The following is a 20,591-nucleotide window of genomic DNA, read 5'->3' as shown; positions in this document are numbered from 1 at the left end:
GGCCGCAGTGTGAGTGCCCCAAGCCGGGGGGGGGGGGGGGCGGGGCAGGGCGCTCTCAGGTCTGGGAATCATTGCAGGTCAGATGGCTGCTGAGGGGGCCATGGGGGGGCACCCTGGAGGTCCAGCGGGTGGTGGCCAACTCCCTGGCTGTGCCCAGGCCCAAGGAAGGAGAGACCAGCTCTTCCAAGACCAGGAAGGTCCCCTGGGACAGCAGAGTGTCTTGGGGACAAGTCCCTCTCACGAGGTGCAGGATACAGGGAAGGGCACGGCAGGCAGAGGAGCAGATGGGGAATGAGGCAGGGAGCTTGGGGGACCAGGGCACAGGGCCACCAGACGGCAGAGCCTGGCTCTGGCTACCGCGGCTCCCAGTGCTGGGCCAGTAGCGCAGCCACAGCCACTGGACACACAGAGGGTGGCATGGCTGAGCCCGGGAGGTTGGGACACAGGGCCCCAGCAGGCTCTCTCCTCCCTGCCTCCGCTTTGTCACGCTCTCTGCCCACACGCCTCACACAGAGGCACACACACGCACATACTTGCTATGTTCAAACATTACTTTCTCAGGGCAGCGCTGCCTAATCCTCTCCAGGCCCCCCAAAGCCGGACAGCCCTCCCTCTGCCTGGAACCGGCACAGCCCCTCGCCAGCCTGCCCCTGCTCTCCACGCTGCCCTGCGCGCGCGTGGATACGGCCGCCGCTCTGTGGTTTGCCCCGGCACACAGCGGTCAGTCAGCACACGCTCCATGCCAGGCCGGTCTGAACACTGGGCACGTGGGGATCGGACTCTTTTCCTGCATCTGCTGGAGGACTGTGTGCAGACCACAGGCTGACAACATGTGTGGCATGTGGGACAGCCAGGCTGTGTGCCGGCTGCAGGGACTCTGGGAAGTGGAGAAGCCTCTTCATGGGAGAGGAGGTAACTGAGCCGAGAGGGCACACAGAAGCGGGCAGGGTGCCCCGCGGGCCGGCAGAATGCAGCTGCCTAGGTCGTTTGCTGGGGCCAAGGGTGAAGTGTGTGTGGGGATGAGAGGATGGCGGCCGGCGGGAGGAGGCCAGGGGTCTGCGGAGAGCAGGCGGGCCGGATCCGCAACACCGCTCTTCCCATACTATCCTTCTACAGCCCACGTGGAGGCGGAGCTCCTTGAGGCTGTGTTAGGTGGGATGAGGGCCAGGGGCGCTGCCGCACCGTGGTCACCTGTGCTCCGCAGACGCCATAGAGCCCCAGGCCCGCGGGGTGCCCTGCTCCCAGGACTCGCCCTGTGTGTTCTGGCTTCCCGCAGCCTCGATTCTTGCCTGTGAAGGCCAAAGCCGTGCGGGGAGCTGAAGGAGCCCTCGGGGCCCGTCCAGGCATGTCTCAGCCCGTCCAGGCTGCCGGAACCAAGCCCCACGGCCTGGGAGGCTTATGAACAACAGAAATTTATTTTTCACAGTCCCGGAGGCTAGGTCAAGACCAGCAAGGTCACAGCTGGTGACGGCTCTCTTCCAGATGGCAGGAAACCGGCTTCTCCCTGTGTCCCCACATGGCAGAACAGAGCTCTCTGGGGTCCCTTCTCTAAGGGCGCTGACCCACTCATGAGGGCTCCACCCTCCTGACCTAATCACTTCCCTGAGGCCCAACCTCCCAACACTGCCACAGTGGGGCTTAGGGGACATGAACATTCAGTCCCTAACAAATCACAAATGACAGAAACTCAGTCAAGCTGCCTTAAGGAAAAACGTATTTGCAGTGAAGGCAGTTTCAGCCTCAGGCCCTTCTTAGCCCGCCTCGCTAGCTCTTTCTCGGCTCTGCTTTCCTCTCTGCTGCTCCCTCTTTCTCAAGCCACCTGGTGCCGCAGGAGCTCCCGGCTTAGTTCCATCAGGTGAAAAAGCCCCAAAGCACCACCTCGCCAAGTCCCAGGCCGGCTCCTCACCCCGAACCTCACCCAGCTGAGGGAACGTGGCCATGTGCCCAAGCCCCACAGGCGGAGGGGGATGGCTTTGGAAAAGAACTGGGGCCCTGTTGTCTGAGGAGGGACTCTGGGCAGTAAACACCACCCAGATGCGCCCACACCGAATCTGCGTGAAACATTCCCAAGCCATAGGCTCGGCTCGGGCTTTGGTCTCTTGTCACTCAGTAGTGCCTCTAGGTCATACGCCAGAGGAAATGCCTTTCCCATATGTAACCTCTGCTCTCTCTCTTTTTCCAGGGGCCGCTGGGTCTGGATGGAAAGCCCGTAAGTGATGATAGGGCAGCTCTAGGTGGTCCCGGGATGGGGCTGTCACTGTGCGGTCGAGGGTGGCCAGGGGGCGCCAGAGGGAAAGATCCACTGAGAACTTGGCTCAGCTCAAAGAGAAGCCGTTTGAGTATCAGACTTAAGTGCAAACCCGGCTCCACAACCTGCTGACTGCGCGACCTTGGGGAGGCCTCCTCACCTCCCAAGCCTGAGGCTTCTCCCCATCCGGGAGCCCCAAGGATGCTGGGCGTGCGGAGGCTGCGGGCAGCACTGCCCCTGGCGCCCAGCCAGCCCTTACACCATGCAAGCCCCTCCCAGCAGGCCCCAGGCACAGAGCGCCCCAGACAGCCTCATCGCTTTAAGGGTGGGCAGCGGACTGAGGGGCTCTCAACACCTGGATCAGGAGCCTCTGGTCCACGGGCGTCCTCAACAGACTGAATAAGATGCACAGGAGACGGCATGATTAAATGGATGGATGGATGGATGGATATATGGATAATGGAAGGCAGGCAGGCAGGAAGGAAGGAAGGGAGGAAGGACAGTCAGAGAAAATAAGGAATCAATAATTGTGTAAACAGTTGGATGCGTGGAAGAATAGCTGAACTAGTGTGTGAATAAATACTGTATTTCGCAGTGTACAATGCATACTTTTTTGCCCAAATTTTTAAAGGAAAAATAAGGGTGTACATTATACATGGGTAGTACTAATTCCATATCTATATAAATGTTTTCAATTCTTTTATTTATGCTTATGCATTAAAAATGTAACTCTGAAAAGGAATAATGATATCCATATGCAAAATAATACCCTGGAATACGATATCTGCCTTGTTTCTAGATGTAAATAAATAAAAAATTGCATTAAAAAATTAAAACAAAAGATTTTTTCGTGAAAATTTGGGCCCAAAATGTGGGTATGCATTATACACAGCAAAATACGGTGCACGATAGTTGGATTGACAAGTAAGTGAGTGAGTGAATGCACAAATGGCTGAAGAGTTGGTTCATGATGTGCGTGTAATTAAAGAGTGGAGGAGAGGGCTGGGTGGCCGAGCTGCTGAGTAAAAGAGCCAGCACACGCTCTGGGGGCTGAAGGGGAAGTGGATGGTCCGGGGGGATGCGCGGGTCAGTCTTTACTGAGAGTGCCCGCCCCGCGCCAGGGACGCGAGCTCCACAGCGGGCCTTGGGGCTTGGCCCGCTTCCCCAGAAGGCCTGGTAACTCGGCAGAACTGAAAGAAAACCATGTCCCTGTGGGCAGAGAGGGATGGCAGCCACTGTGGCCCGCAGGGAGCCCCCCGCCCTCACACACCCCAGACTCCAGGAGCAGCGGCCTCCTGACCGGCACCCAGCACAGCAGGTGCCCAGGAGAGAGGGCCCTGCTCTCAGGGGACAGTGACCAGCATAGGTGCTTCTGTCCAAAGAGGATGCCAGGGAGCCCCTAGGTCCCCTGTGTCCCGCACGCTGAGGACGGAGGTGTGGCGCTGCCCTGGGCTCAGCGCGAGCAGCCTCCGCAAGGGCTGGTGGCCGTGTGCTGCCCGCTCGCCCGGCCGCCTGCAGCCCCGCTCAGCCACACCGCTCCTCTGCCACACGGCCCAGGGAAGCCAGCGGGATGCCGGCCTGCGCCTCCTCACTCACTCTCCTTCCTTCTCCGCCTTCCTTCTCCAGGGACTCCCGGGCCCCAAAGGGGAAAAGGTAAGTGACCTTAGGGGCCATCCAGATGCCGGAGGCTGAGGGAGGATGCCAGACACCTGCCTCCAAGCCCCAGTGCCAGAGCGTGACCATGGGCATGTCACATCCCCTCGTGGGGCCTCAGTTTCCCCATCTGTAAAGTGGGGCGAGGGGTGCCTACCTCCCCTAACAGTCACAGACCTACATTTGATGGTGTAAAACGCCCAGCCGGTAGGTCTCAGTGCCCCTGACTCTGGCGTACAACAGAACCCACAGCCGCCTGCCAGGATGACGGGTTTCCAAAGCGACCGACGTGAAGGGGGCGGCGGCAGGACAGCCGGGGGCCCGGACAGGGACTGTGGGTGGCATGCTGTGCGAGGAGGGCACAGCCGCCAAGGAAACAGACGGATCCTCAAGGCCCCTGCTCTTAGGGGAAGGGCGTCCCAGCACTTGCTGTTAAATGTCGAGCCACACACAGCTCACGCGGCTGGGACCCGGGGTGCCTCGTAAGGGAGCAGGATGGGGAGGGGGGCGTGTGTCCGTAGCAGGATCAGGGGAGCGAGGGGGCAGGCAGACCCAGGTGTAGCAAGGCCGAGGGGCGCTTCCCGGGAAGTGCTGGGCATGGCAGGGCCACTGCCCCTTCCCTCTTTGGGGAGCCCGTGTCCCAGGCCACCAGCGCTGAGCCTCAGGTTTGCATTCCACCTCTCCCACCAGGTAGGTGGCTTTCGGGAAGCCCCCAGCACCATAGGCCTCTGTTTCTCCCTCTTAGTGTCAGCCAGCTTCACAGAGCCAAGGGAACACTGCCGCGGCTGGCGGTCTGAGTGGTTTCCGTAGATGAGGAGGCCCTCGTGACGTTGGCCCATGTGGTGACTGCCCTCCTGCGGGTTCTGGCTGATGCCACCGAGTTGTAAAAGCGATCAAGACGGGGCTTTGAAGCCTAAGAGAAATCGATGTCTTGGCACCAAACTTGGAGACTTAAAGCAACCATGGTATTTTGCTGTGTATAATGCGCCCCCACTTTTCATGCGCATTATACATGGGGTTATTATACCCCTGTACAATGCACATCCTTATTTTTTTCCTCAAAAGTTGGGGGGGGAAGCGTGCATTATACACGACAAAGTATGGTAATGAAGTAATTATCATCCCTGACTGTTTTGCCGGTCAGGCTGGCCAAAGGGCACAGTGGGAGCGGCTTGTCCCTGCTGTACCTTGTCTGGGGCTAGGCCAGCGAGAGGTAACAGACCTCGGGTTCCACGCCGAGACTGTGCTTGCTGTGTGACCCTGGACAGATCATTCAGATGATCTGTGCCTTCATTTCCTCACTGGACATGGAGAAAAAGTAGCACCTGCGTGTGACTTTGGGCAGCAGGGCTGAGACCTTGCATGGGAAGCTCTGTGCGCAGAGCTCGGTGGGCGTGACGTGGTCGATGAACGTGGCCGTGACACGTCCCCCTGGTTTCTGTCCCCAGGGAGCACCAGGAGACGTCGGCCCCCGGGTAAGAACTGAGCTCGACCCCTCGCCCGCCTGCACGGTTTGTTGTCCGTTCTGATGATGCCCATCCTGCAGCCCCTCGCAGAGATGGTCCCTGAGCCCGCCTCCTGCCCCCCCGCCCCCCACAGCCTGTCCTGCTGCGCAGTCTCCCTGAGGCGGCCCCAGGGGCAGCCCCAGCAACTTGCGTGGCAGACATCACGTGACACTCATCACCATGGGGGGTCAGAGACCGTGGGCCCCGCGCTGTCCCAGGCCAGAGACTGGCCTTCCTGAGGCAGCTGGCACCTGGGAAGAGAGGAGGCTGCAGGGTCAGAAGCCCTGAGCCCAAGCTCAGCTCTGCCACTTGCCACCCAAGTGCCCCTGAGCAAGTTACTTTCCCCTCTGAGATGCAGTTTCTCCAGCTGTGACTGGGATGACAGTCCCTGCCCCAAGCTGCTGAGGTGAAGGTTCTCTGCCCTCATAAAAGTGGGCACCCAGCGCCCCGCGTGGGAACGGGAGGAGGGAGCCTCCGACAGGCTGCCTTGGCCCTCGGTGCCCCCTGGGCCCCGGGGTCTCCTCAGCACAGCCGAAGCCGAGCGGGGACCCCAGGAGGGATGGGACCCACAAAAGCAGGTCTTGGCAGAGGGTTGCTCAAGGGGCTCTCGCCAGCTCTGCCGCGGCCTGGGCGGGCAGCCGCGGAGGCCGGAGCGGGCGGGGGCGGCGAAGCCCCAGTTGTTTCTGAGAAGGTCGTGGGGTGGAAAGTGCAGCCAACGGCGGGTCACCCGCAGTGCGGCTGCTGAGGTCGGAGCGAGGGGTGGGTGAGAGGAGGGCACTCACCGTCTGTGGGGACCCGGGAGGGGGCTGAGAGCCGAGACGGGGCTGGGCCCACCCCAGCTCTGCAGTCCCCACTCTGAGCCTGATGTGTGAGATGAGGCCCCTGTGAGCCTGGAGCGGGGAGCCGGGAGCAGGCTGGCTGGGCCGCATTTCCCAGGACACCCAGCTGTGCTGTGTGGGCAGGGGCAGGGGCGGGGCGGGGGGCTCTGATAGGAGGCCCAGGGCAGGGCCACGCAGAGCTGGCGAGATGTCCCTGTGGTCAAAGGAAGGGCAGCCATGTGTTCGGTGTGGAGTTAGGTGGCCGTTCGCCTTCTGCTGGACGTGGGAGCTGCTCTTCCCAGCAGCGATGCCGCTCCCCGCAGACGGGACTGCCCCAGCCCCACCCTCTTCCTGGGCAAACCACCCGCCCCTTCCAGTGACTTACACAAGGCGTCACTATCCCCCACGACCCCCTGGGTGACCGGGTCTCCTGTTGTGGGCAGGGGCAGCGGGGCCGCAGGCCAAGGTGACGGCCTCCTGTGGCCGCCTCGACGCGGCTGCTGGCGGAGGGGCTGGCTCCCGGGAGCAGCATCTCGGGAGGCAGGAAGCCCACTGCCAGCCGGTGAGGAGCCGCGTGCAGACCGGACACAGCATCGCTGCCCCTGCCTTCTGGGGGTCACCCCTCTCCCAGGGCTCACCCAGGGCCAAGGGCAGGGCAGGGAGAAACAGGCCCCGGCTCCCGATCGGGAGTGACGAGGTCGCACAGCAGAGGGCCCTGGCACGCGTGGAGCGCGGCAGCGTCCGCGGACAGTGTGGCCTGCCCCTCCCGCCACAAGCGCCCGTGTGGGCGGGCGAGTGGCTGTGCCTCCAGAAACAGCCCTGGCCTTCTGACTGCACACCTGTCTGCTCTAGATGGTCTTCCCGCGGCTCCATCCGGGCTTTCTAAGTAGAGACCATCCCTTGTCCAATCGCCGTGTCCTCAAGGTAGACTGGCCGAGCAGCGTGCCTGGGCCTGCTCGTTTGCTTGGCGTGTACCTCAGCTCATCACGCTCCCAGGGTCAGCCCTCGGCCGCCCGATCCCGGCGGGGGCGGGGGGAGGCGGCGGGCCAGCCTCGTTGCCAGAGGGACTCGGGGAAGAGCCTGAGAACCTCTCTAGGCCCTGCTCAGGGGTCCGGCCCCATTTTCTGCCTAGATAAGTGGAACACAGGCTTGTGGTTCCCAGCCTGGGTCCTGAGCTGCAACAAGAGCTACAGGGGACAGGGTATCTTCCAGTTCTTCCTGCTGCAGCGTGAAATAAAACTGGGATGGTCCCCCGCCCCGTCACCCATGGCTGGCTGACCTAACCAAGCACTGTTTTTTGTTTTGTTTTGTTTTGTTTTGCGAGAAAGGGACAGAGAAAGAAGGAAACATCAATGTGTGGTTGCCTCTCAAGCGCCCCCTACTGGGGACCTGGCCCACAACCCAGACATGTGCCCTGACTGGGAATCGAACTGACCGTTTGGTTCACAGGCCGGTGCTCAGTCCCCTGTGCCACACCAGCCAGGGCTCAAGCACTGTGTCCTTTACTTTGGCCTGGAGTTCCATCCCCTTGGCCAGGGCCTGGCCCAGCCAGACGGATAAGCCCCGCGTGGCGGACACTGAGTGCTGCCGTCCCGTTCCCCATTGAGAAAACGAAGGAGCTAGGTGTCAGGTGCGCTCAGCTGGAGCGGTGAGCTCCTTCATGTCACGGGGCCCCGGTATGAACAAAGTGACTGAAAGACACCGCGTGCCTCAGTGGCCTTTCCCAGCTCTGTAACCCTCGTTGAAGGACTGCCCTTTCTCACGCTGGCCACCCCCCCTGTAAAATGGGCCAAGGGCAGTACCCTGGCCTGGGGGTCCCAGGAGTGGGGGAGACAGCACTCCCGGGGTGTTCTGGCCCATCAGCTCGGGGCGCACAGCAGGCCCACCCCACGCAAAACCTGGTCACAGGAAGTTTGGCACGGCTGGCACTGTGAGCCAGGCGCGCCCCACTCCTGTGCCCGGTGCCGCGCCAGGTGGGCACCGCTGGGGCAGCAGGAAGTGCCGGTGGCACTCTGGCCTTTCCTCCTCGCAGGGGGCGCCACGCGGCGTGGGCTCTGGCTGCCCGAGGTCTGACCCGGTACTAACACCACCTGAGAATTGGGAGTTTAACGCTGCATGAGAGACGGTGGCCGGCTGTCACCTTTTTTTTTTTTTTTTTTTGAGACAATCGTAAATCCACATGCAACTGCAGTACATGGTGCTCATCTCCAGCTTCCCCCTCCCCACCAAAGTGACCTTTGCAGCACCGCAGCCGATCTCCCACCCGGGAAGTGGACACAGTCCACCCCCGCCAGACTTCACCCACCTTACCCATGTGCGTATTTGGCCCTGCGCCTTCTTGTCACTGCCGTGGCCTCGTGCGACCATTACACGAGGACCCCTCTCACAGCCCTGTGATAGCTGCAGTCACCTCCTCCCCGCCCCCACCTGGCAGCCACTAACCTGTGCCGCTCTCCCTAATGCTCCCATTTCAAGGATGTTGTGTCGATGCAACCCCTCCGTGTGTAAGCTTTTGAGATTGGCGTCTCCCCCGCCCACATCACTGCCTTGAGATGCGTCCAGACACTTGCCCCAGGGGTTAACCATTCACCACTGGAGGACAGTTGGGTTGTTTCCAGCTTGGGGCTTTTACGGAGAAGGCTGCTGTGAGCATCTGTGCACAGGATTTTGTGCGAACGTGAGTTTTCATTTCTCTGGGCCAAATGCCAAGAGTGCGCCTCTGTCACCCAATGAAGCAGGAGGGGACCAGCCAGGAGGCATGCAGTCCCCTTTCCAGGAGGAAGGGGGCCGCGTGGGCACAGGTGCCTTCTCCCACACCCAGCGCGTGTCGTCTGTCACCTAAGCCCTGTAGGTGAGGAGATGGCATGTCCCTTGGTGTGCAAAAGGTCCTGTTGGCCTCTTACGCTGAGATACAGAGCCTGCCCTTCGTGTGACCACCAAGAGTGGCAAGAGGCCCAGGCACAAAGCCCCTTCCTCTGAGCTTGCCGAGGGCTGGGACGGGGAAGGCGCCAGCTGACCGTCTGGTTCTCCAGCGGCCAGAGCCCCGTCCCCTCGCCCTCAGAGTCATGCCGGGCTTCGTCTCTTTCAGGGGGACCAAGGGCAAGATGGCGCTGCGGGGCCTCCAGGGCCCCCTGGACCCCCGGGACCCCCTGGGGCTCGGGGCCCTCCTGGGGACACTGGGAAAGATGGCCCCAGGGGAGCACCAGGCCCAGCGGTAAGAGGGCGTAGAGCCGGGCCACCCAGGACCTGGCCCTACACCTACCAGACCCCAAACCCTGACCCCAAAGCCAACCCCCCAGCTCTATCCCCAATTCAGACTCAAACCCAACCCCAACTGCCCCCCAACCGAGCCCTTAAACCAAAACTACCCGGGCCCCAAGACCCAGTTAAGACCTTGACCCCAGACTCATTCCCAAATCCTGACCCACATCCCAATGGATGATTTTCTGGGCCCTAATTCGCGCCCCCACCCACTCTGACACCGCTTCCAAGTCCCACTCTTACCCTCCACTCCGATTCCACACAGACCCGCGGACCCTGGCTCTGACCTTGGCTGCAATCTCATCAAATCCTGACCCCAACCCTGACCTCAACCCTGACCCCGACCCTGACCTCGACCCTGACCCCGACCCTGAACCCCATGTGTAGGCTCTTTCTCCGCAGATCTTTATCAACCCCTTTTTCTTTCTCTCCCTTTCTCCCCCCTCCCCAGTACTAACTAGGTAGCCTCGGCCACCCTCCCCAGTACTAACTAGTTGGCCTCGGCCATCCTCCCATGGTCCTCACCAAACCCCGGAGGCCCGACCTCACTAACCACCCTTTCCCTGACCCAGGGATGCCAGTTTGTCCCTCCCCACCGCTGCGAAGCCAGCGTGTCCACCACACTGCCGCCGGGATCCCCTCTCAGGGCAGCTGGGCTTTGGCTCATCCATTCCTTGCCCCGTTAGGCTGCAGCGGGGGGCATGTCACTCCCTGAGCCTCAGCCTTCCCGCCTGTGAAGCGAGAACAGGGTTTGGCGAGGCCGAAATGAGCAAATAAGCTTGGAGCTCAGCCCAGGGCCCGGCGGGCCCTGTGGGGCTCAGGTAGCCTGCGGCCCCTGCGTCTCCTCATCACTCTCCTCTGTGTGTCCCCAGGGCCCCAAAGGAGAGGCTGGACAAGACGGCGAGCTGGTCAGTATCCAGGGCACTTCAGAGGCCTGAGCGGGCGGAACCCCAGTTCCAGGCCCGGAAACCCCATTTCCATGCGCGCGCGCACACACACACACACACTCAGGCTGCGTGTGCGGCTGTGTGTGTGCACACACCTGCGCTCCAGCCCCCTCCGGCGGTGGGAGGGAGGCCGGAGCCCCAACCCCTGCAGGACGCTCACAGCCCCGCATCCCTGGGACTGCGCCCGCGCCCCCTTGTCGCTGCCTGAGGGCTGAGGAGAAGCTGTCCGAGGCAGGGCGCCTGGAACGGCCAGTTCCAGCCGCAGTCCTGTGGTCCCCCCGGTGCCCGCCCTGTTGTCACCCTTTGTAAGAGGAGGGCGATAAGGACACACAGGAGCCACCTGCAGTACCACCGTTAACACCTTCTCTTCTCTTGTTCCAGGGCCCAAAGGGACCCCCGGGGTCCAAGGTGAGCCCATCCCACCCCACCCCCTGCAGCCCAGGGTTAGGAGACCAAATTCTGGGACCTTGGGCAAGTTCCTGCATCTCTCTGGGCCTCGGTTTACTCACCTGTTGAATAGGGGCATGATAAACCTTTCCCGCCTCACCTTCACATCGGCTTGTGAGGATCAAATAATAAACATGTTAGCTTGTATTTTTTATTTTATCCTCACCCGAGGCCATGCTTATTGATTTTTAGTGAGAAGGGAAGGGAGGGAGAGAGAGAAATATCAATGCTCCAACCAGCTGAGCCACCCCGGCCCGGGGAAGCAGGGTAGCTTTTGAGGCCCTCTCCAGGTGTCCGCTCCTCCCCGTGTCCCCGAGCACCGCCTGCAGGGCGGGGGGAAGGCAGGCCCCGTCCTCCCTGAAGGAGCTGGAGGCCTGGACTGAGCAGCAGGGAAGGGCGGGGAAGGAGCTCCACTCAGTGACACCTGCGCGAGCCGGGGGTCTTCCCGTGCCGCCTGTTGTCTCGCATGTGACCCTCAGAGGCTTTTGAGGACAGTGACTTGCCCAAGATCGTTCAGCTTGGCAGGGACCGGGTCGGGAGTGGAGTCCAAGACTGTCCGCCCACCACCCATGTGCTCGCTCTGAGAGGCTGGGGTCTCTGGGCCGGGGGGGGCGGGGGGCATGGGCACGGGCCGCTTCTGCGGAGGAGCCGGCATTTCAAAGGCTCTGACCTTTCTCTCGCGCTCCCACCATCTCCCCTCAGGGTGAGCCTGGCGTTCCCGGAAAGAAGGTGAGGGGGCCTGTGGCGGGTCTTCTCGGCAGGGGCGCGGTAAGTGGCGGGAGAGAAGGCAGCGGCGGGGCACGGGGCAGACGTGCGGCCACCCACCGGGAAGGCGTCCTGCCCCTTGGCAGACCCGAGTCCTCGCGGTGGGTGCGCCTCTGAGGCCGGTGTCTCCCTCCTTCATTCGCTCGTTCACTCATTCTTTCCCTTCCTCAAACACATCAAATTTGTTCCCACCTCAGGATCCAGGTTCTTAAAGTGTGGTCACCAGACCGGCATGTCGGCATCTGTGGGGGCTTGTTAGACAAGCATGTCTGGCGCCCACCCCAGACCCACCAAAGCAGACGCGGGGGGTGGGCTGTGCCCCGGGCACGCAGCCTTGGGTGAGGCTGATGTGCGCCCGTGCCCGGGCACGGGCCCAGAGTGGCCTCCCCTGCCTCTTCCCGCGGCTGGGCCTCCCCTCCCCACGCAGGTCCCCGCACAGCTTCCCTCCGCCGGGAGGCTGTCCCCACTGAGGCACGCTCTCCGGTCCCCCTCCAGCCCACCATCCGCCCGCCCCGCGTTCTCTGCCTGGCACCCCTGTTTCCTGGCGTGGTGCTATGCATTTCTCTGGGTATTTCTTTGCCCTCAGCGTCCGCTGACCCAGCGAGCAGGGACCTCCCCTGCCTGGCCCGCAGACGGTGCTCACGAGATGATTGTTGGCTGAAGGACAGATTCCCTCTCCTCCGCCCGCCCGTCCATTCCTTCCTCGCGCACCTGATGAGGCTCGTTCTGGGCTGGCTCAGGGCGAGTGGGCGCAGGGGACAGAAGCAGATCTGACCCCACCCCTGCCCTAGAAGATGAAGAGGGGAGGGAGAAGCTGCCTGTCCCAGTGTGACCAGTGCTGGTGCCAGGGAGTCCAGACGGGGGTGGCCCGAGCGCCCCACCAGGGTGTCCGGGTCCGAGGGCTGCAGCCTCCGTCCTTCTCTCTGCAGGGGGACGACGGGGCGCCAAGCCAGCCAGGGCTCCCTGGACCTCCAGGACCCAAGGTAGGGCCTGTGCCTCCCCTGAGCTCCTCCTGCCTCCTACCTCCCAGGGCTCCGTCCGCCAGGGGAAGTGCCCCCTCCGGCCCTTGCACTTGGCGGGCAGGAGGGGGTGTGGGCTGACGCCCAGGGCAGGCCAGAGAGGCAGCGGGAAGGCCTGGGCCCCCTCGTCAACCAGCCTGGCACCTCACACAGGCCGTCTGTCCTCGCTGGTCCTCTGGTGTTAGGTGGTCCCACACCATGCCCTGTCCCCAGGTCAGGAACCAGCATCATCCTGGCTTCCCCAGCCCCTCGGGACAGCCACCAAATCCCAGCCAGCCTGCCTCCAAAACATCTTCTGAGCCCTGAGCTTCCCCAGCTCCGCACCCGCACCCGAGACGCAGCACGCAGGCGGGGAGGGCCCTGAGTTCCCTCCTCAGCGGGTGGCTCCGGGACTGGCTGTAGGAGCCAGCAGACCCAGGGGGCCCCTCACCCGCCCCAGCTGCCTGCTCTCACGGGACGTCTCTGCTGCAGGGCGAGCCAGGGAGCGTCGGGCCACGGGGAGACAGCGGCATGGACGGTGCCCCAGGGCCCAAGGTGACTTCCAGCTTCAGCTTCTGCAGCCCCATTCGAGCAGTGTCCTGTCACCGGGAAGCAAAGTGGTTTCACCTCCAACTTGACTTTTGAAGCTGGGAGTCCCTGGAGGGCCTGGGCCCTTGGGGCTGGGGTCTCAGTCTCGCTGGACTAGCCATCAGAGGCTGGGCTGCGGCAACGGGAGGGCGCTGGGTCTGGGTGACCTATGAGACTAAGTCACCATGTAGCCTTGGGCTCCTGGGCCTCAGTGGCCTCTCGGCTACTCAATGTGGGGTCGGAGGACGGTTCCGCAGCCCCTCCCCGCCCAGAGCTTCGTTACTGGGGTGCCAGTCGCACAAGTGGCCCCCGCGGCCTTCGGGGAGGAGGGGACTGGAGGGGCAGGGGAACTTTGGCGGTCTGTGCGCACCTGCCTGCAACCGCGTCTCCACAGGGGGAGCCCGGCCAGCGAGGAGCCGATGGAGCTGCAGGGCTGCGGGTAAGCCGCCTCCCCACCCCCGCCCCCGCCCCCACCCCACCCCCACCCCCACCCCCACCCCCGCTGCCTCCCCCCGGGCCCCGCCTCCCCCGGGCCCCGCCTCCCCCAGCCCCCGCCTCCCCCAGCCCCCGCCACCCCCAGCCCCCGCCACCCCACAGGCCCGGGCCAGTGCCCGTATGAGGTCCTGTCCAAAAGGCCCCAGGGGAGCAATGAGGCTCCAGGAACTGGGAGTGTTTTTTAAAAAGAATTCATTAGTGATTTTTTTCATTTTTGTTTTTTTTTTTAATTTATTGATTTTGGAGAGAGAGAAATATAGATTTGTTTTTCCACTTATCGAGGCATCATTGGTTGCTTCTTGTGTGTGCCCTGACCGGGGATCCTACCCACAACCTTGGTGCATGAGGACAACGCTCTAACCAACTGAGCTACCCAGCGAGGGCCTAGAGATTTTTTTTTCCATTTCCAGTCTCATAATACATGCTTTCGGTACAATGCTCGAATGCAGATGCATAAAAGCAGGGGTCCGACCGCCCGCCCCCACCCCAGGCGGGTGTCTGCCCTGTGAGGCCCTCTCCCCACTATACAAACACAGACCTGAGACTATCACACGTGGCATTACTGCGACACCTGCTGGGGCCCAGCCTTCCTCCCGGCCCCACGAGGTGCTTCCTGTCACTGGGGGCACAGCCCCTGCAGCTGGCCCCCAGGTCCCAGGCTGTCCGCGGCCAGCCTCTGTCAGCACACTTGTGGGCTGACACCCCGGATTCTGTCCTCGGCGCGTGGCCTCCAGGCGTCTCGTCCCTTTGTGCTCCCGGAGTCTGGCCCCCTCCTCCAAAACCCGGGTTGCGGCCCGCAGGGGCCGGGGGTTAGGTGAAGCGCCACGCGCGGGGATTCGGTGTAAACTGTGCAGTTCGTGACCCTGGAGGCGGCCAGCAGCGAGGCCTAGCCTGGATGCAGGACAGAACCAAAGTGCTCCGGGCGCTCACTGCTCTCAGGGCAGAGAGGTGTCCACGTGGGCAGGGGCGGGCAGAGGGCGGGGCCCAGCCACCAGGCACTCACCTGTGTAGGCTTCCCACATGCCCTTCAGAATCCAGGGATGGGGCCTTAGGGGGCCTCAGTTCCCCTGAGAGCCAGTTGCTGCCGGGCTGTGTTCCTCAGCTGGCCCCAGACCCCCTGCCCCGCATGTGCCCCTGCCTGCCTCCCACAGTGTTTCGTCACTGAGCCCGGGTGCCAGTGCAGAGTGAGCGCCAGGGGACCCGACCTGAGGACGGGCCATGCCGGGCCCTCCAGGTCACAGCTGAGCCAGTGCCGGGGACCAGGTGTGGCCCCGCGACCGGGTTCTCCACATGAGATGCACAGGTGGCTACCACCCCCCACCTACGGAGCGCCTCCCTGAAGCTTCCCTCTTGGCCCTGCCCCAGGGTCCCCCCGGCTTCAAGGGCGAGCAAGGAGACACGGTGGTGATCGACTACGACGGCAGGGTCCTGGACGCCCTGAGGGTAAGGCTCCCGGCAGCCGGAGGCCCTGAGGGAACCTCCACTCGCTTTGTGCATTAATCTGCGCCCTGTACACAAGGGACCCGAGGCAGCTTAGCACAAAGACCCCGGTTCCACCAGGTGCTGTGTCAAGACCAGACGCGATGCTGAGAGAGTGGCTGTGACCGTGGCTGGGGGTGGGGCGGGGGGCCTGAGCCCCCCCAGAGGCCGCAGTGAAAAGGGGCAGGAATCGGAGCACTTCCCGGGGTCCCGCCCTAGCAGGGCCTCCTGGGGCCTTTCCAGGGAACCCAGGCTGCAGCACTAGGCCTTCCAATGACCTCAGTGTAGGGGGCGGGGAGGGTGGCAAGGCCTGCCCCAGAGCCTCGGGAGATGGCGGCCTCTGCACCTGCCAGCAAACTTGGGACCCGTAACCCGTGGCGGAGAGGCTGGGTGCCCGGGAAGAGGGCCAGGGTGACAGAGGGACAGTCATCAGAGACCAGACTGGACAGCGGCACCTGACCCGACCTGAGCTTCAATCCCAGTCATTTCCCACAGGCCTCAGAGAAGTACAAGCTGGTGGTAACTGCGGCCACACAGGCCTGCATGGTGTGCTGTGGCCCAAGGGCGTGTGTGTGTGCACGGTGTGTCCCAGGCCAGCTGGGGCCCCTGGAAGCAGGGAGGCAGGAAGCAAACGCTGGGTGCCAGGCTGGGATGGTGACTCCATGGGACGGGTAGCAGGCAGCCCTGGCCGGTCCCTGAGCAGAGGGGGAGGTGCAGAGGGCGAACAGAAGTGGGCTTGGGGACAGCTGACGGCGGGCAGGCCACCGGGAAGGTCGGCGCTAAGCGTGGGCCTAGAGGAGAGTCGGTGGAATGAAGGGACAGAGTAAGGCGGGGGACCTTTCAGTGGGGCTGCCAACAGGAAGGGAGCAGGTTGGTGGGAGGAGGTGGAGGGGCGAGGACTGCGACTTTCTGGACTGAGGGGCTGCCCAGGGTGTGACCTTTGGGACGGGACATGAGTTTGGGGGGTGCCGATGAGCCATGCTGAGCCGGCAGCCCTCCGGAAGCTGAGGCGGAGACGGCGGCCTGGAGCGGGGTCAGCCCAGAGCCTGTGCCGCCCGGGAGCCCCCCGGGGCCAGGAGACCACGGGCAACAGAGCTGATGGTCAGAGAGGTCACGGACAAGTGGAGAAGGCAGCGCTGGGCCGTTGCTGGGGACACAGCCTCGGGCTGGCATTGAACACCAGCTTCAAGGGGCAATAGGGAGTCCCCACAGGATCTGGCCCAGGGCTGTGTTGTGAAGAAATCGAGATTTTGGGCCCTGGCTGGTGTGGTTTAGTGGATTAGTCAGCCTGCATATCAAAGGGTCACTGGTTCGATTCCCAGTCAGGGCACATGCCTGGGTTGCAGGCCAGGTCCCCAGTTGAGGGCGCTCGAGAGGCAACCACACATTGATGTTTTTCTCCCTCTCTCTCTCCCTTCCCCTCTGTCTAAAAATAAAGAAATAAAATATTTTTTTTGGAAGGAAGGAAGGAAGGAAGGGAGAAAGAAAGGAAGAAAGGGAGGGAGGGAGGGAAACCTAGATTTTGGGGAGCCCGGCTCAGAGGGCAGAGGGAGGCTGGGCCCTCCGTGGCAGTGGACACTGTGTACTTACCTGGCGCCTGGGACCTCCCCCAGGACGCCCTCGGGACAGGGGCCTGGCCAGGCTGCGTGGGAGAGGGGCTGCCTCAGGGCCCTCGACCCGCTGCAGCCCCCTAACCAGGGGGCTGGCAGGGAGGGGCAGGCACTGCCTAAACACTGACTGGATTGACTTTCGCACACAGGGTCCTCCCGGGCCACCAGGGCCCCCAGGGCCACCAGGGATCCCCGGAACCAAGGTCAGTGCACATGCAGCTGTGCGGTCCCATTGTCCCCAGAGCCCACCGCCCCCTCCTCTCTGCCCCACCTCTCTGCTTGTCTCCCTGAGTCCTGGCCTGCGTTCTGGGAGCTCAGAGAGAGGGGCCTGCTACTTCCTACCAGGCAGGGTGCCTTCCTCCCGGCCCTCGCTGCACTGCACCCTGGGAAGCTTGGTTCACACGTGGAAACCCATAAATCGGCCCCTAGTGACGTCACGAAGCCCCACGGAGGGCCTGGCCGTTCCTATGGCCTGTGCGCATCATTACATGCAGACCACCCGGCTCTGCAGTTAGAACCCAAGACTGTGACGTCAGACAGAGTCTGGTCCCACCATTGTCCCTGGGCTGTGTGGCCTGGAGCAAGTCGTTTAACCTTCTGAGCCTCAGCTTCCAAAATGGAACCTGCCAGCTTATGGACGAGAGCCCTGGGCGCCACCCGCCTGTGGGTGCTGCGGGCGCGGAGAGCGGGGATGGCAGCTCCTGGCACAGTGCGGGGTGCCCTGTTGGCACCGTCCTGGACACCTAACTGCAGGGGCTGGGCCAGGAACAGGACGCCAGTCGGGGGGCAGCCCAGCCACAGACCCCTTGAGGGCCGCGGGACACCACAACCCCTCTTGCTCTCTGCTCCCTTCCAGGGCGAGCTCGGGCTGCCAGGTGCCCCCGGCATCGACGGAGAGAAGGTCTCTGCGCTTTTCGTTTCCTTGGTGATGCTGGTGACAGGTGTCACGCTGCGTGTGTGCGTGTGTGACTGTGTGCACAGACAGGGAACGACGCAGGCCACCTGCGTGCGAACCCCGGTTCTGCCCGCAGGCCATGGGCGAGCTGCGCCCCCTCTGGCGGCCGCAGCCCCAGTCCCCAGGGAGGGCGGTGGCCGGGTTGTCCTGAGGGCTGACCGACGGTGGGCGGGAAACTCTTGGCGCACAGCCCGGTGCCACGTCGCGGAGTCTTCGAATGTAGCCAATAGCATTCCTGTCAGCACTTAAGTACACACGCGTGCGGCCCTGTGTAGACACCACAGTGTCCACGGGTGTCGCCTGACCTTTGGGGGGGTGTTTTCAGCGCTGAGTCCCTGGTGTGTGGCACACCGTGGACATCACGCAGTTGGTGGGTTGGGTCCAGTGGCCGGCAGGTGGCTGTGTGGATGGCTGGTTGGTCGTAGAGGTTGGGGGCACCCGTCACTGGCTCCTGAGAGGTACGCACAGAGGTGACCCTGGGCCTGATAAGCATCCCCTCGTGGCCGCCACTAGAGGGTCCCACTCGCTCCACTCCCTGAGCCCCCAACCACCCTGTACCCCTGTGCGCAGTGAGACGGGTGGAGGTGCCCCCGTCTCTGTCCAGGCCCCTCAGTGCCTTTGCTGCCTGGGCTGGAGGCGGGGACCCACTACAAAGAAGTGGGGGGTCTGGCTTGGCCTGAGTGAAGCTCTGGGGACCTGTCACAGCGGGGGAGGGAGAGTGCCCGCTGAGCCCCGCTGAGCCCTTGTTTGTGTGGCTTTCAGGGTCCCAAAGGACAAAAAGGAGACCCAGGAGAGGTTGGGCCCCCTGGACCCAAAGGGGAAGCAGGCGAGATGGGCCTGCCTGGCCTCCCGGTAAGTGGCTGGTAGACCTGCCCACCCTGCTTGTCCCACGTGGGGTCCCAAGTGATGTGCCTGCTGGCAGCTCGGGCCTGGCGCCACGGTCCAGCGGGGGCCGCAGGACCTTTGAAGGGAGGAGCTCCCGCTCCCAGCCCAGGCTGCTCCGCCTCTGAGCGCCCCTTCCTCCCCACCGACTCCCGAGCCCTCTGTGCAGGTGAACTAAGGAGGCCCCGCTCCGGAGAGGAGAGTCGGGGGTTAGGCCGCAGCTCGGGCCGCCCGAACTGGCATCCTGCCTCACTCCTTGCTGACCAGAACCCTGCACGAGCACCCTAAGCCCAGGCGGCCTCGGCTTCCCCGCCTCTAACACGGGGTCATAACTTCCCACTCCCGCGAGGGAGCGCACAAAGGGGCCCGGGAAGGGTGGCGGCCGTGCAGCAAGTGCCTGCCGTCACCATCGCTGTCCTTCTGGTCGTGGGCTTGGCGCGGAAGGACCGACCGGAAGAGCTCACAGGCTAAGCGGCCACCTGGTGCCCCCCTCCCGCCCGCTGTCCGTCCACAAGGCTGCGCAGCGGAGCAAGCCGGCCGGTAGACCCGGTGCTCCAGAGCCCCAGCCGCCCTCCTCCTCGTGGGAAAACCTCCGTGTGTGTTACTGTCCCTGTGCTCCCTAAATACCCACCGTCCAGGGAAAACAGCCTGAAGCGCAAAGGCCGACCTGGCGCGTCTCTGCCATCAGAAACCCGTGGGGGGAGGGAAGGGGAGGTACTGATCCCTAAGGACAGTGATCCCGGTGACGGACAGAAAGGGCTCAAGACCGTCCTGCCCTACAGGGAGCCCACGGCCCCAAGGGGCAGAAGGGAGAGCCAGCACCTGACAAGCTACCAGAGAGCCTGGTAAGGGGGCGGCCGAGGCCAGCTGGGGCCCCCAGCCTTGGGACAGCAGGGCCACCTGGCCTGACCGAACCCAGGGGAGTGGGGGCAGAGGAACCTGGGGCTGTGTCTTCCACCTAAGGCCCATCTGAGACCCCAGTGCCAGCGCTGGGCCCCCGCCGGGCAGGGCGCTCCGGGGCGAGAAGCACAGGCACAGGGCCGGGCCGGGGCGCGCTCCCCCAGCCTCCCGGAGCTCCCGCACGGCTGGGAGGGGCAGCGTGCGACCAAGCCACCTCTGACCTTTCCTAGGCCCAGATCATAGTGGAGCCAGGGCCGCCCGGCCCCCCAGGTCCCCCAGGCCCCATGGTAAGAATGTTTCGCTTGACGCAGCTGGGATATGAAAGGGGCCGTGGGCCCGTGTCCAGGAGCTGTGATTGGGGAGGACAGAACTCCCTGGGCGGGGGGTGGGGGAGGACGTGTCAGGCAAGGGGGACTGGGGAGGGGGGCCACAGAGGTCAGCAACGCAGGGGACAGCGAGTGGCCCGCAAGCCTCTAGGCCACCGCCAGAGGGCCCCGGACCTAATCTGCTCTCTCCTCCTCTGCCAGGGCCTGCAGGGAGTCCAGGGTCCCCAGGTGAGTTCTAGGGCAGGGGTGAAACCCCCTCCCTGCTGCAGATCCACAGCTCGGACGCTTCCAGAAAACCTTGCCACTGGGCCAAGGGAAGGCCCCGCGCTTGGCCTTAGACCAGCCCTGCATCCTCCCGGGGCCTGCACGTTGGGAGCCCCCCAGCGCTGGTGCCCCCCCGCCCGCCCCCGGGCCCGCCGCGAGGCTCTGCTCGCTCCCTCCTCCTCCTGCCCGGGCCCCAGTCCACGGCTCCCCCCACGATGTCCGCCCCCTCTTTCTCTGTGCCTCCCCCTCGCTGCCCCTCCCCTTGTGCCTCCTATGCGCACATCTGTCTCTCCACCGCCCGCAGTCTTGACATGAAGTCTTGGGTTTGGCGTGTATTACATGATGTCGTGTCCTCTGCTCTTAAATTAAAACCATGAGTGCGCCAGGCCCGCGCGCCCGGCCACAGGGGCCACACAGATGGCCTCCCCGCGCGCCCCGCCCTGAGGACGC

The 20,591-nt window shown here is 63.5% G+C and overlaps 1 protein-coding gene across 1 annotated transcript in view; it reads left to right on the top strand.

The window, feature by feature from the left end:
- Positions 1-20,591, top strand: part of COL23A1 (collagen type XXIII alpha 1 chain) — a 296,335-nt gene that overhangs the window by 269,471 nt on the left and 6,273 nt on the right. The window contains exons 6-22 of the mRNA XM_054568558.1: positions 2,183-2,209; positions 3,875-3,901; positions 5,350-5,376; positions 9,313-9,438; positions 10,358-10,393; positions 10,814-10,840; positions 11,582-11,608; positions 12,574-12,627; positions 13,135-13,197; positions 13,625-13,669; positions 15,091-15,168; positions 16,964-17,017; positions 17,671-17,715; positions 18,532-18,621; positions 19,434-19,496; positions 19,782-19,838; positions 20,079-20,105. Coding sequence (XP_054424533.1) covers positions 2,183-2,209; positions 3,875-3,901; positions 5,350-5,376; positions 9,313-9,438; positions 10,358-10,393; positions 10,814-10,840; positions 11,582-11,608; positions 12,574-12,627; positions 13,135-13,197; positions 13,625-13,669; positions 15,091-15,168; positions 16,964-17,017; positions 17,671-17,715; positions 18,532-18,621; positions 19,434-19,496; positions 19,782-19,838; positions 20,079-20,105 — 873 coding nt within the window. The remainder of the gene's footprint in view (positions 1-2,182; positions 2,210-3,874; positions 3,902-5,349; positions 5,377-9,312; positions 9,439-10,357; positions 10,394-10,813; positions 10,841-11,581; positions 11,609-12,573; positions 12,628-13,134; positions 13,198-13,624; positions 13,670-15,090; positions 15,169-16,963; positions 17,018-17,670; positions 17,716-18,531; positions 18,622-19,433; positions 19,497-19,781; positions 19,839-20,078; positions 20,106-20,591) is intronic.

This window comes from Pteronotus mesoamericanus, unplaced genomic scaffold (assembly GCF_021234165.1).
Source record: "Pteronotus mesoamericanus isolate MK-2021 breed Mesoamerican mustached bat unplaced genomic scaffold, CSHL_Meso_final contig_2, whole genome shotgun sequence".
NCBI lineage: Eukaryota > Metazoa > Chordata > Mammalia > Chiroptera > Mormoopidae > Pteronotus > Pteronotus mesoamericanus.
Note: the sequence above shows the minus strand (reverse complement) of the source record. Positions and strands in the feature narration are given on the sequence as shown.